General features: G+C 42.1%; 1 protein-coding gene across 1 annotated transcript in view; it reads right to left on the reverse strand.

Annotated features, from left to right (window-relative positions):
* The window catches only part of LOC310949624 (plakophilin-3-like), a 46,474-nt gene extending 35,839 nt beyond the window's left edge, over positions 1-10,635 (reverse strand). Inside the window, exon 1 of the mRNA XM_083917123.1 lies at positions 10,315-10,635. Coding sequence (XP_083773249.1) covers positions 10,315-10,519 — 205 coding nt within the window. The 5' untranslated portion in view covers positions 10,520-10,635. The remainder of the gene's footprint in view (positions 1-10,314) is intronic.
* Positions 10,636-12,789: the final 2,154 nt, after the last annotated feature.

Here is a 12,789-nt window from a genome sequence, read left to right on the forward strand (position 1 = left end):
CTTCTAACCCTCTGCAACACTAATCACTCCCCACAAAGCAAAAGTGTGGGTTGAGACTAAAAGGTCTTAAAGGTCTTGCACTAAAAGAAGGACCTATGATCAAAATAGACATGCAATAGGGAACTTTTGTGGCCACACCGGTTGCTGGCTGCAGCTTTATAATTAGTGAAGAGACATGAGAGTGGTGTAAACCTTCTCATCTAACTTGGTAAGAGAGTGCAAAGCATTATTCCCAAAAGGGTCCAACTGTTGCTTTAACACCCTGAGTGTTGCAGAAAGCCAAAATGGAAATGGTTCATCCACTGAGTAGGGCTGGGCGATATGGCCAAAATCTTCTATTCCAATAGAGGTCATTTTATAACTCCAAAACCACATAAATCACAATGTAGCCCGTTTCTAGTGATTCGATAAAAAAATAGCCTATATAAAATAACCACATGGTAAAGCCTCTTTTTGTATATGCCTGTGTGAATTAAATACTTGACAGATGAAAAGACTTTTGTCTTATTTTATTAAGAACTTTAGCGCAAAATTAACATAACATACAAGGATCAGAACGTAACGTGCTGTCTAAAGATGAAAAAATGGCGTTAACATAAGTGATATGCTGTAACCAGTGTTGGGCGTAATTCATTACAAAGAAGTTAGAGTACGTAAAGTAGATTACCTTTTTTATGGTAACGAGTAAAGCAACGTGTTCATTTTGCAATTGAAGTAATCAGTTACTAAGTTATGTTTATAAATAATTTACTTTTAAATAATTATAGTCTTTCCCTGTAAGAACCACTGAACTACCACCACCTGATGCTGTCACCAGAGCAGACTTTGACACCAGGGTGACTTTTTTGCATTTGAGGTAGAGGACAGACATCAAGGTGCACAGTGAAATAGCTTAGTATGCTTTTCCCAGCTCCCTGTCAGATTGCTACCCCCTGAGGTTTTCTATTTAGCCTTCCATGTACATGGAAGTACATGGAAGTTGTGGCGCACTGAGGACCTCCGCTGCTCCAACACGCTGCAGCCACAGAGCAATACACATACCGTTCATCTCACACATGCCTGCACTGCCACGACAGAGCTGCATTTAAATCAGTTAAATATCTCTTTAATAAAGAGATATGAAGGGGACATTGCATCTGTCATTCATGTTATTAGGCTGCAGAGTTACAGATTTGCAGCCCAAGATGGGCTTTGCAATCACCACTGCAAACTATTTCAAAATACGATTTCCGGGTCCAAACACTCCTTTGAAAAAAAAACGGACAACAACGGCCGAATATGTGGACAATTACGATCACCTCTTTTGTCAGTTAGACGTCTTTTTCATCGCTAAGAAAGAGGTAAAGTGACAATTACGTTGTTTTTTTAAAAACTCAGATCCGTCCAAACATCAGGGAACACGGCACTGAGGCATTGTAGAAAAACGAGGCTCGGAACGGCTTGGACATGGAAATCATATTTTGAAAGAGCGTTAGGTCCCGACTTAACAGCCACACATTCAAAGGAAGATTGTAAGATCGTCCTCTGGATAAGCAACATAATCTTGTAACGTAACTAGTAACTTTCAGAAGTAACCAACACTGGCCGTGACACAGACACTGTGATTTAAACAATATAGAAAAAAACTGTATATACAATAGACATTCTTATATTGTCCTGACGCCAATAGCCCTACCTCAGGGTTGCATGAATAGAATTGACTCCTATCATTATGTCAGCTTGAAAGTTCAACCTTGGCCTTGGTGGTTGGGATGGTTACATTCCTTATGCCCTTTTCTTCTTATCTCACTTAACTGTTGTGGATAAGGGTGTTTTGACGACATCTCAAACTTAGTGGTTTTTATTCCCTCAGGTCATTTATATCTGCTATTTCTGAGGAAGAATATTCCTTTCCCAACTGTCAGATGTCATCAGATTTGAGTATTCCCACTTTTCTCTGACGTTTAGCCTTCAGGTTGTACAGCCGATGCAAATATCAGACAATGACAGCAGGCCTGACCCCACTGGCCCCAGCACAAACCAGTCTAAAATAGACTCTGATAACGTACTGTGAAGAGGAGATTGGAAAGGAATGTTCCACACACAAGGTGGTCAATGAGCTTAGGAGGGGTGTTAGCGCAGACATCGGCTCACTGGCATTTCTCTCAATGTGTGTTTTTTTTTTTAAAAACCTAACCTATTCATTCACACTAGCATCTCTTGTGACTGCATTATTTTGCTCCACACCCTCTCCATCTGTTCCCTTTGTTTTCGTTTTTATTGTGGTTGGAACACATCCAGGCTATATTGAATTCAGACCACGATGCGTGAACTTCATCCCATTTGCAGAAACTTTTCGGCCCATTCGGTTCCTTTCAGCTTCAAATGACTACTAAAACCAATTCCAAACTTAGGTCACAATGTCTTTGATCTCATGAGAGAATTGTACTTATTTCTGCAACATGGGAATGAGACCTATTTCACCATAAACTACTTAAATAAAAATATTCTAGTTTAACTTAAAACACTATCAGTTGTTCATATTGGCCTATTTACCACAAATCACATACTGCTCTGCTCTGTTTTGAAGTCCATCTCAAATGTTATGCTCCTTATAATTTGTGTGAGAAAATGTAAACTACAATAATTATTGTTATTGTTTCACTGTGTTTGTCCCACGTTATACAAAATATGGAGTGTAGTGAGCGTTAGCTGTCTTTTATGGGTCTAGATTTGGAGATGGTCCATGAGTAAATAACCAGTCCTGCATTGTCAGACCTATCTCCACTGTGCTGTGTCAGCGCTGCAGTATGGTCTGGCTGCATGAATTAACATTCTGGGATATGGGAAAAATGCTCTGGGTTGTTGATATTTCTTTAAACCAATCACAATCATCTTAGGTGGTGCTCAGCTCTGGATGCAGTGACACTGCCCTGCAAAACAGATAGCTACTCTGTGGGGCGGCCCCCTCTTACTCATCATGCTGTCCCAGAAAAAAGTAATTTAGTGCCACGCTTACGTGCTAGGAATGTAACAGTACAGGGCCCACACACACACTTGGGGCGCACTGGCATACACACATATTGAGCCTTCACTATAGACAGTAATGCTACAGAAAAACACTTCAGTGCATCGGAAAGCTGGTTATTGAATACTGGATACACTTAACTGTGTGTCCGCTGTGAGGATAGGGCCCTCAAACGTATCCTACTTCGGGCCCCCAGATGTACAGGGCCAGCCCTGTAAGTTATACATGTTTTGTAGTTAAGGAGCTTAAACTTGCAAACTCATTGGTATTATTTTTTATTTTATTTTTAACATCAAAACATCTTTATGCTGAGGTGATGGGTCATTTGGGTTAAATGGGGCCAAGCTCCATTACCAAAAAAGTGTGGTTTTAGTGGTTTGAGTAACTTAGAAATCAATATAATTTTAGATTAATGCATGGCATAAAACATCCTCAGTTTCTGCTATTTATCATTATTCCACAATTTAAGGTCAGTGGGTGAATAGAATGGAAAAATGATGTTTTAAATTCCCTCTGCATTATTCAAATTATATTAAAATTGTATAATCTTCTGGTTTTGCATCTGTGCAACCACTGCCGACTGTGTATGTATAATGGAAATTACAACTGTTTGTTTGGAGATATGCAGTCCTTTTACAAATGAAAAAAGATCTCACATAGGATTACGTGCAACTTTCAAGCAACATCCTAACTGACTCCCTGTTGGCTGTTGTCTTATCAGACAGGAGAAGGAGTAGCGATCATAAGGAGGACGGATTTCTCCTTCCTTTCCCATACTCTACTTTTGAAAAACGAAGGCCACGACCTGAGATGAGACAGATGTTCCCAGGCTGACCGGCCACTATTATAAACCTGCACATGTCAACACAGAGACCATGAGGTGGATCTGTGTGCTTAATGATCACTTATGGGTCATACTTCTTAATGAATGGAAAAGCAGTTCTAGTTCAACATGTGAACAGTTATAACTCAGAACCACCTTCTGACTGGAATCTGTGATGTAACAATCAAAGTTCCGATAGAGAGGAAAACAACAGGACATGAACAGGAAGTAACACACTCGTTGTGTTCTCACAGCTCACACATACGAATGTGGGTAGTAGGCCAACAATACACAACAGTGTTTCCCCCAGGTTTACAGCGTTGGGGGAGCGGGGTGGGAGTTGCAATGACAAAAAAATTAAAGGAATCATGGTTTTCATGTTTTTCCAACTCACTGTAGCGGATTGCCAGAATGTTCTTGTTAGCGTGCTAGTCTGTGTTAAATCAGACAATTTAATGGTTAGGTTCATATTAAGGGTCAATCCCCTCATGGATAAATTAATCAGTGTTAAAAGGCGTTAAAATCAGCGTGTGCATGTGTTGCAGCTATAGTCAGAGCAAAAGTTAGCCCAACATAGAATTTAACACAAATGTCTGTTTAGTTGATTGAGTCAAGAGACCGTAAGAGTAAGATTTTCTAAAGACAAAAACGAAAGTCAAAACACACTAAGACCTGTTCCTATACCAGACAAATAGCTGTTTTTCCCGCTTATCGTTTATCGGTGGCCTGCTCATCAACCTCAAATAGAAGCTAGTAGAAAGTAGTCACCGAAGAGTCTCAACCATAGACTGTATAAAAAATGGTGTAACCTCTCCATCGGGGTCCATTCTCTCAATTTGATCCAATGATTTTCACCTCTGGGAGGCGCCATCTTGTCAGACTTAGACTCCTCCTCATTTCCTCTTACCAAAAAAGGGCATGTATGTGTCGTTGGGGGGGAGGGAGATACGATTGGGTGACGATTACAGAATTAGCCACATTAGCTCCACCGCCTGGGAGCTAGTCTAACAGAACACGTTACTAGATAAACAGGAGTGGAGTCCCGTCTCTCTAGCAGAGATTACACCGGCTCAAGGAGTGAAGTGCAGGCAGCGTTTCTGATCTATGATTTAAACTGATATTCAAAACAGTACCATGCTAATAGACTGTAAAACACCGACCCTCATGGCCCAAATCCTCCCGCTGCTCCAGATTAGCATCTAGTGTATGTGTCATAGATAGCAGGCTGTACTGCAAGTCCTGGTGCAAGTGCAGCTATTTAATTAGCATAACAAAGCTAACGTTAACACTATGTGTTCCTAAACCATCTGTTTGTACAGTCGATCGAAGAGCAAACCATCTTGTCACCTATGGTAACACCACCACACGAATGACCACAGTCCAGGTCGAGATGACGGAGTTAGCGTGCTAATGCTAATCCTGACAAATAGTGAGGGCCAGAGGCTAGCTGTCACTCAAGAGACCAAGCCCCTAATTATTCATAAACTTTAACCTTCAATAAAATAAAAACTAGCCTGGTACAAAAAAAATCCACCCCCCTCAGTGTTGTCATGGAGATATGACCTAAACATACAGACTAGTTGGGTGGCCGGTGGTACAGCAGATAGTGCAGTCGCCCCATGTAAAGAGGCTGAAGGTCCTTGAGGCAGCAGCCACAGGTTCGAGTGTTTTTATGTAAACATGCCTTAAATAGGTTTGATGATGCTGTGAAAACAGCCTGTTTAACATGAGGGTCAATGAGAAACTGCTCTATTGTGCAAACTGTCGCTGTGGTGGGGGCTTGGTCTCAACCGAGCACAAGTGCAGGCAGCAGTAGGCGGGGCGAGGACAGATGCAGAAAATCTCAATGAGGGAGAAAGAGTAGATGTGCTTCCAGCCCCTTATCTGAGATTTTTTTTTTAAACCATGTTGAACAAAATACCACTCATAGCAGAGCAGTTTTTTAATACTTTAAAATGTGTCTGGAGTGGGACTTTAAAGTAGTTTATGTTCTTTTTCCGTTATGACTGACGGACATACTGCAGTAGATAATAGAAGAAGAGTGTGTGGCATTTATTCTCTGTGTGTATTTGTTCATGTATAAAGGTTAAGGGTATAACCTGAGCCAGGCCATACAACAATGGCAACAATGATGTCACATCCATACAGGTTAATAGGATACAGCTCCACTGGTATCTGATTAGAACTCGCTATCACCGGTAGCACGAGTACAGGTATCGGAATCGGTACCAGGAAGGAAAAGTAGTATTGGAACTATTTGCTACGTTGCACTTTGTCTCACTTTGCCAAACCCTACTCCGGCGCTTGAGTGTGGTCTTGTGGCTTGTCTTTTACAGTAAGAATGAGCAACAGTTTAATGGTCACATTTACTGAAAATAAACCAAACCATAACCCCAAAACCCTGGAGCCCCCTGTGTTTAAATGGTGCACAGTTACAGAAGAAAGTGGAGTAGGATGGCACCATACAGAGATATGCTTACCACTCAGATGACTGTTGTCAGAAAAGAGAAATGGCATACACACTGGCCTAAAACTGATACCTGCTGTTCCATCTCGAACTTGGACAGAAAATCGTATTAACCTGCATGAGTTTATGTTTAATATTTAATGAACCTATTGGTAAATGAACACCAAACTCACAAGCATAGCTCTAAGAAAAGATGTTACGTCGTGTTTCATGAGACAATTACCAATGAGGTGTTAATGGTGAGGATAAGTAATGACACAATAAATCAGGTAAGAATGTGAACGTGAAAATAATAGCATGATAAAAAAACGTATATATACTTTCATTGGAATATAATTGTAACAAAAGCCAGGGCTGCAGAATATTACACAATCATATCAAGTATGATAGGGTTACAGTAAACATAGTGTCAGGTATGCTGTGGGGTTATAACAGGAACATTGTGGTGAAGTCAGTGTAGAAAGAGTGTTATAGAGCCGACAGTGGTTCACCAAACCCATTATTTCATTTGTACTGGTGCTAAACAATTCTGCCTCTCACATGTGAACATTTGTTGGGACTTTTGTGCAGTTGTTTAGACATTTCATCGATTAAATGACTCGTCTGTATCAAGGTTTTTAGGTAAAAGTGTTGTTGCTCATTGGAAAAAAAATGTTACTTATATAGCAGCACTAATCAATATTTTATATTAACAACAGATCATGTGACCAGGTGTAATGTCAAACTGCCAAACTGCAGTCACCCTCGGCTACAGCAAACATTTTGTTCTGCTTCTACACACTTTACTCTCTTCGACCTCATTCTCAGCAGCAGGCAGCAGTTTTTAGCACAAAAGCTCTGATAAAGCCACTGTATGCTACCTGCTCAGCACTAAACAGCACACACACACACACGCACGCACACACGCACACACACACATAGCTAAACCATGTTTTCCTCAGCAGTTGGGAGATAAAAGGCTGCTTCCCTAAACTTTGTCTCATGCAGAGACGCAAACGGGGGGAATACTACCATATCAGCAGAGCAATATCATAAAGCATAGCAGACTAATGGGCAGGTCATTTTGGCTCCTAGAGGGCACTTTAGCACACATTTTGGCTCCTAAGAGGGCACTTTAGCACACATTTTGGCTCCTAAGAGGGCACTTTAGCACATGTTTTGGCTCCTAAGAGGGCACTTTAGCACACATTTTGGCTCGTAAGAGCGCACTTTAGCACATGTTTTGGCTCCTAAGAGGGCACTTTAGCACACATTTTGGCTCCTAAGAGGGCACATTAGCACACATTTAGGCTCCTAGAGGGCACTTTAGCACACGTTCGGGCTCCTAAGAGGACACTTTAGCACACATTTAGGCTCCTAGAGGGCACTTTAGCACACGTTTTGGCTCCTCATAAGAGGGAACTTAAACGAAGTTTGGCTCCTAGAGGGCACTTTAGCACATGTTTTGGCTCCTAGAGGGCATTTCAGCACACGTTTTGGCTCCTAGAGGACACTTTAGCACACGCTTTGGCTCCTAGAGGACACTTTAGCACACGTTTTGGCTCCCAGGAGGGCACATTACCACACGTTTTGGCTCCCAAGAGGGCACATTACCACACGTTTTGGCTCCCAAGAGGGCACATTACCACACGTTTTGGCTCCCAAGAGGGCACATTACCACACGTTTTGGCTCCCAAGAGGGAGAAAGTGTGTGCAGAAAGTTTTGACCATGAGCAGTAATCTTGCCGCTGAATGAGGTTTTCACTGTCAGGGGACATGTACGCAAATTAATGCTAAATTTTCAAAAGTCTGAACAGACGTTTTTCTCAGACCACCGGAATTTCAATACGCTGAAAGATTTATTTGGATATTTATTTTCCTAATGATGCAGAAAAAACTGTCTACCCCGGCTTTAAAGAGGTTACTTCTCCAAACAAAAGACAGAAAGAGGAGGGGAGAGTAAATCATGCATTCACGTGTGCTGACTCAACAGAGATAAATAAGAAAAGCTGAACTTCAGTAGAAAAAATATTTGAAAGCAATACAGAATGCCTGAGAGCCTTACTGCATTATATTCTATACTATATTTCTATACTGTGGATGCAACCTGGCGCCTGAATTTTGTCTTTTCCTTTACTTACACAAATAGACATTTCCACCCTAAAGTGATGCAGAAAGTGTAGAAACTGGAGCAGAAAATCAAGAGTTTAAAGGTTGAATATGAAGAATGAGCAGAACACTGCCAACTAGTGTCTCAAGATCTTAGTAGCAACAACAAAAAATAATTCTAGCAGTCGGGTTGCCAGGTTTGTTGCCCAGTAGCCTACAGGAGACAAGAGTCTGTTTGAGTCAGTTTGAACCCGTCCCCTCCGGAAAATCGCACCATAAAAACAAGTATTAGAGGAGTTTGACTGACAGTTAGCGTTAGCCATAAGCGTTAGCCGTTCCAGCTAAGTAAAGATGAAAGTGATGTTAGCGACCAAGGAGAAACGTAGTCCTTTCAGGGCTCCAGACTGCCTCCAAATGGTTGCGTTTTGTGACCAAAACTTGAGAGTGTGCGACTGAATTTTACGTCTAGTCGCACATGCGCAACCAGATGTCCCTACATATCAATAATGTGAGAGGCTAAACAGCAACAGAGTGACAGGAAAGACAGGAACAATATGTAAGAGGATATAGTGCCGTCAGTACCGTAACACAAACACGGAACACATGAGCTCCCGCAGCTTCTTTAACATCAGGCTACAAGTTATAGTCACAGTATCGGGACCTGACGGACCTGAAGCCTCCATATGTGACGAGCTGGGACCGTCGTCAGAACTGTAGGCAACACTGCGGCTAACACAAGAACTATGCAAAGACACCTGCAGCACCACCACAGCTCTCTGCTAAAATCAACCCCCCTGTAAAGAAAATACTGACATTTTAAAATAGTGTTAAAATCTTTTTGCGTCTCCTGGACCTTCTTGTCACACCCCTTATTCTGAATGTATGGTACATTTTTTTAATAATGTACTGTCATGACAGCGATGGTGCTGTCGGTTTACCTTCTATGTTGCATCTTCAAAAGAGCACAATGAAAATGTGACACTGAATTTGAAACAGCACATTGTAATTTCTGCATCTGTTACTGTTTTATCGTGTGTGACCCTAACATTTTTTGTTGTGGGCCACAGTGCTCCTAGTGACAAAAGTTAGTCTGGAGCCCTGCATGTGGGCGTGCGTTTGAATGGCGTTCCTCTCCTTTCTCTCAGTCCATGGAGTGAATGCTTTGGCCTATAGTGACTCTGGTTTTTGCCCGTCTCTGCTCACTCAGCTGCTGGGACAAAGAACGCCCCCTTCACTGAGACTCCCAAGCAGCTGCAGGATTGGCAAACTCCATTTCAGCCAGTGCCAGCCTACAGTAGCTGCACCCAACAACAGACAACCCTGGCAACCAGCATTGCCCAGCGCTATTGACTGCTACCATGACACAAAGTCATTGTCAAACCCCTCAGGCTAAATAATTTTTTTATGGAAAAGCAACACTTTCATTCTTTACCCCTCAAAACGCCCCGTGGGTATATTATATTTTTTTAAATATAGCTTTTAATTAAATTCTACATATTCAACCTTTAATGCTCCAAATGTTTCATGCTGCTGAGAAAACCCCCTTTCTGAGTTTGAGCCCCCGCCCCTCTAACATCCTCTGAACACCCCTGAAGTCACTGCTGTTGTTCCACTAAGTGATAAAAATAATTTTTAAAAAATCAATGCAGCTTTCAACTTTGGTTCCTGTAGTGAAACTATTGCTTCAGAAACTTTTGGTTCTGGCCCATCAGTGTAAACAGAACAAAAAACAACTTTACATCACTCCACCCCAGTCAGCAGCCTTTGCTTCCTGTCAGTATGTCCCTGGTGACCTTGTATCATATGGAGTCACTGGTCTGTCAGCAGCAGCAGTAGGTGCCTCAGCCTGTAGTTTATTGACAGCTCAACACATGGATCGAAGCAGCTGGAGCTCATCTGGAGCCCGCTTCTGAGCGTGATGTGGCTCACCTGTTGATCCGATCAGAGAGTCGTCCAGCCGGGGCAGGGAGGAGGACTTCTTCTCAGCCAGCCGCATCCGGACCTGCTCTCGGACCCTCCTGGCTTTAGCCACCGGGTCCGGGCACGGACCGTCCGAGGGAACCACATAGGCGGTGCAGGAGGAGTTAGGCTGCAGGGCGGACAGAAAACAGCTCTCCGCCACCGCTGCACTCATGATCACGGCGGGAATGAACGGGTGGACCCGGGCAGAGGGAGAAAAACGGGGCAACAGGAGGTTTGTGCGGCGGGCGCGGCTCGTCCGGTCCGTGACTGTCTCTGCTGTCTGTGTGTCCGCTGCGAAATGGAGCTCGGTCAGCAGCACCCCCGCTGTCTGGAGGCGGGACCTCCAGGGATGGGGGCAAACAAAACCCACCTAGTGACGGTCAGGACATGTGTCTCCGACAAATGACGTTTCTCATCGACAAAGATAACCTTCCCACTGTTGTTACAATGGCTCAAATGTTGGTAATGAACATCAAATGTTGATGTTAATGTTGTTTATTTGTTTTCTGACAAAGTGTTACACCACAGTGTGTGTGTTTAGTTAAAGTACAGCATTATTCACACGATTAAGTCACAGTATAAAGATAGCAATATGAAGATGTTTGAATTAATGGAACTATTGTGAAAATATATAGTTTCACTGTCTGTGCCCAGATGAGAGGCCATTGTTTTACCATATTAATGGTTGACAGTGGCGTGCACATACTTTTTAAAGGGCAGGGGCGAAAAGGGAAAAAAAGGGCACCTATAGCGCGTCCTCGCCACTGAAAAGGGCACTTTAGCACACGTTTGGCTCCTAGAGGGCACTTTAGCACATGTTTTAGCTCCTAAGAGGGCACTTTAGCACGTTTTAGCTTCTAAGAGGGCACTTTAGCACATGTTTTAGTTCCTAAGAGAGCACTTTAGCACGTTTTAGCTTCTAAGAGGGCACTTTAGCACACATTCTGGCTCCCAAGAGGGCACTTTAGCACACATTTTGGCTCCTAGAGGGCATTACAGCACGCATTTGGCTTCTACAGGGCATTTCAGCACAAGTTTTGGCTCCTAGAGCACACTTTAGCACACATTTTGGCTTCTAGAGGGCACTTTAGCACACGTTTTGGCTCCTAGAGGGCACTTTAGTACAAGTTTTTCAACAATCGGGCCATGGTGGGGGGCCCCGCCCCTGTGCACGCCAGTGATGGTTGATAACTTGTGTGTCTACACAGGTCATGAGAAGTTTAGAAAAGACCTCGTGTAAGTGAGATCACTGGTAAAGTAATGAACTCATCATCATCTACCACATGATAGCCTACAGTGAAGGTGCAGAGTTTAGTTTATTACATCATTTGTCAGGGACAGCACATATTAATAACATTTCTGAAAGTGTGCCACTTATCCTTACCAAAAAGAAGTATGCTATCAGTATCTATCAGTATAAAGAAGTATGCTATCAGTATGCTTCTTTTAAACTGAAAAATAGGAGAGTATACTTTCAGTTTACTTTTTATTTATTTATCAAATATATACTTAATACAATTATAATATACTTAACTTACAAGTGTAAAGAAATGTCTAAGTAAACTTGGTTTATACTTGTACTTGATCTTTTCATAGAGATATACTTATATATAAGAAAAGTGTACCTATGAGTTAACATGTAGTTTACTCCAAAGTATGCTGTCTTTCATGAACCAAAAAGTGAGCTAGAAGTTTATTACCAGTAAGCTAAAAGTATACCTTAAGTTCACTTATAGTATAATGTAAAAAATAAATTCTAGAAATATACTAGTTGTTTACTCTTATAAGGGGTTTACTTTTATAAACTAAAAAGTGGGCCAAGTAAGTCCCAAGCAGTATTAAAATAGTACATTTATAAGTATACTACTAGTACATTGATATTAGTATACTTGAGTATACTTAGGGAAATATACTTGAACCTTAAGTTAACTTGATCAAATGAACTTGGAGTATAACTTCTCTTAGGTGAGGCTCTTTTCATCTGTGGTCTCTGTGCAGGTAACACACACAAAGAGACAATAAAGCCTGTAAAGACGGCACACACAGAACCAACAGATCTCGTGACAATACAATGTTCAGCAGGGGCAGCTCTAACACCAAGCATAAGAATGGAAATGTACACCTCACAACACACAAGGGGGATAGCCAAAAGGCTGGGCTGATGAAGTCAGACGGTTGTGTGTGATGAGTGTACTTTTTATCATTTGTGATCACTGACGCGTTGATGATGCTGCGGTGTTAGCCTGAGGCAGCTGAGCTAAAGCCCTTATGTGTAGGAAGTGTGACTTTAGTGACTCCCAGTGGTTTAATCAATGCATGCAGACAATGCAGTGATGCTGTCAGACAATGAGATTTATCAGGCATTTCTGCGTGTGCGGAACTATTTCTAAACCGCCTGAAACACTAGTGTGGATGCACAATTTCACATGTACACAGAGTTTT

The sequence above is a fragment of the Echiichthys vipera genome (assembly GCF_963691815.1).
Source record: "Echiichthys vipera genome assembly, chromosome: 1".
NCBI classification, from domain to species: domain Eukaryota; kingdom Metazoa; phylum Chordata; class Actinopteri; order Perciformes; family Trachinidae; genus Echiichthys; species Echiichthys vipera.